Genomic DNA, 2,867 nt, shown 5'->3' with positions numbered 1-2,867 from the left:
ACTTTATTTTTCAATAATTAAACTTAATTTCTATTTTGAGCTATCATTGCACTGGTGGGAGAAATAATATTAATCGTCTTGGTGTTTCCCTCTCTGTCTCCATGACGCCAACCTCTGGAGAGCTTACAGAGTGCTGAGGGACACAGTGGTGGGTGGGAGTGGGGTGAGGTGTAACCTGGTCCTCTGTATCTGGTACTCACTGAAAGAGCTTCACTCCTATGAGGTCATCAGTGCCAACAGATCATTGTGGAATCTTCCTGGGTTGTGGATTATAATCTCATGACTGTAAATCTCTCCACATAACTCTCTTGGTTTCCATAGAGCCTTATACTGGCTGGATCATCATGGATGCTCAAGAAATACTGGATGTCTGTGCCAACTCTGAGGCCCCGTGCCAGTATTCTTAGAGAGCCCCATATGTCATTCAGACCCTTTAGAAGAATGAGTCACTGCGATGTGTGCCGGCCATATGGTTTACAGACGGGCAACACATATGCAGCAACTCTTATTCTTCTATGGTTTCTTCTTTCATCTTATGGTTCACAGAAGAGTCACATTACTGCATTTGAGTTTCATGCACTCCATCTACTGGGGCATAGAATTTTAGAAGCACATAGGTCTTGGGGACTATTAATTTTATGGAGTTCATTTTAAAGATGAGTAAAGTAAGATGCAAGGAAAGGAAATAAATTGCCCAAAGTCACAAAAGTTTGAGACCAGACCACTTCATGTTAGGTTCTGTATCCTTTCACCACACAGTGCAGCGTATACCATGTTAGCCCAATGAACCACATTGATTCCATGCACCAAGTAAAGTCCGTGTACCGCATTCCTTCCATATGCCGTTGACACAATGTTGCAACAATGTGTCACAATTCAGATGCACAATGTTAGTTGCATACATTATAGATGTTGTCTCTATAGATATTTATTGTTTACATCTACCACTTTGATCACCTGCGTCACCTTGGTCCTCTACTGTGTCCATGTACAATGTGCATTCCATTTACCATGTTACATGTTGGTTACATGTATTCTATTGGTCCCAGAGCCATTATGGTAGATTATATTATCACCTTCATTTTTTGCTATTCGCACTGTCGAGGGATTATACAACGGTACCAACTGCCACATGACTTGCGTTACTTTTCTGTGGGAAAAATATACTTCCTCCACTTTTGCTATTAGGTTTGACCATGTGACTTGCTTTGGCCAATATGATGTGCAAAGAGAGGTGTGTCACTTCTGTGCAGAAGCTTTAAAAGTTATCATGTATTTTGGCCATTGTTCCCTCTGTCATGGAAATGGCATGTTCCAGACAGGGCCTCCTCCTTAAGGTGGGGTCCAAGAATCCAGTGGCAGAAGGCCAGAGTCCACCTACGACTGACATGGAACATGAGCAACAAATGCACATTTGCTGTTGTAAGCCACTGAGATTATGGAGTTGTCACTGCACCACAATGTAGCAGGTTGACCATGATAGCCATGCTGGTTTCACATACAACATTTGTTCCACTGATCAAGTACTATGTTCATTCAGATGCACAGTGTTGGTTGCATACATTATAGATGGTGTCTCTTTCCTCAGCATTGAACACTCTACCCTAGTCCTCCTGGCTCCCTGTTCAACAGGCCAACCTACCCTGCCCCATGACTTTGAGAAAAGCCCCTTTGATGTCCTTGTTCCTCAGGCTGTAGACCATAGGGTTCAGCAGAGCAGTGAAGGCATTGTAAAAGAGTGAGATCTGCTTGTCTTGCTCATGGGAATAGCTGGAGTTGGGCCTCATGTAGATATAAGTGGCTGGAGCATAGAAGAATGTGACCACAGTCAGGTGGGAAGCGCAGGTGGAGAAAGCCTTGCAGCGGCCCTCCATGGACTTGATCCTGAGAATGGCCTGGGCAATACGGATGTAGGAGGCCAAAATGAGGGAAAGAGGAGCAACAACCATGAACACACTGATAACCAGGTCCACCTTCTCAGTGAGGTGGGTATCCACGCAAGCCAAGCTTCGTACTGAGGGGCCTTCACAGAAGTAGTGGTTGACCACGTTGGGCCCACAGTATGGCAGCCTCATGGTGAGGAAAGTATGGATTAGAGAGAGGAAGAAACCACAGGCCCAAGTCCCAGCTGTCAGCCGTGTGCACAGACCCCAGGTGAGGATGACAGTATAATGCAGTGGGTAGCAGATGGCTACGTATCGGTCATAAGCCATGACTAAAAAGAAAGTGCACTCGGTCAGGCCCAGGGCACAAAACACATACATCTGTAGCCAACAGCCAGCAAAGGAGATGGTCTGAGAATGGGCAAGAAGATGCACCAACATCTGGGGCATGGTGGTGGTGACGTAGCCCACGTCCAGCAAGGAGAGGACGCAAAGGAAGAAGTACATGGGAGTGTGAAGATGGGTGTCCATGCAGATCAGGGTGATGACGAGCCCGTTGCCCAGGACTGAGCTCAGGCAGAGGAGAAGGAAGGCGACAAAGAGGAGTCTGTTGAATGTGGGGTCATTGGAGAAGCCAAGCAGGATAAATTCAGAAACCCAGCTTTGGTTCTGCCCTGGAGGCATCCACATGGTGGGACCTATAAGAGAATCACACTAATTTAAGAGTCATCTAAAGTATGGTAGTTTAGCAAGAATGTCAATTCTTTAGGCAAACAGGCTAAGATTTTCATTCTGGCCCCACTATCATCTGCTATCTTGAACAAGTTACTTAACTTTTCTAAGCCTCAGTCTCCTCAACTGTAAAATATGGCTAATACTACTCATCTGTCAGGGTTTTTATGAGGAGTAGAGGCAATGTATATGAAGCACCTAACACAATGCCTTAAAACAGTAAACTGCTATATGCAATCTCCCCAGTATTAC

The 2,867-nt window shown here is 45.3% G+C and overlaps 1 protein-coding gene across 1 annotated transcript; it reads right to left on the bottom strand.

The window, feature by feature from the left end:
- Positions 1 to 1,625: 1,625 nt before the first annotated feature.
- Positions 1,626 to 2,573, bottom strand: LOC109457851 (olfactory receptor 2A12-like). Its single transcript, XM_019751041.3, has one exon. It carries the CDS (start codon positions 2,571 to 2,573, stop codon positions 1,626 to 1,628), a length of 948 nt encoding a protein of 315 aa, XP_019606600.3.
- Between the last annotated feature and the right edge of the window lie 294 nt (positions 2,574 to 2,867).

Source organism: Rhinolophus sinicus, chromosome 14, assembly GCF_057876585.1.
Source record: "Rhinolophus sinicus isolate RSI-liver-muscle chromosome 14, RSI-T2T, whole genome shotgun sequence".
Taxonomy (NCBI): Eukaryota; Metazoa; Chordata; class Mammalia; order Chiroptera; family Rhinolophidae; genus Rhinolophus; species Rhinolophus sinicus.
This window is presented reverse-complemented; position numbering and strand designations above follow the sequence as displayed.

Bases quoted from the DNA above. Each gene is read 5' to 3' on its own strand.
- LOC109457851 (XM_019751041.3), bottom strand. From the start codon at position 2,573: ATGTGGATGCCTCCAGGGCAGAACCAAAGCTGGGTTTCTGAATTTATC.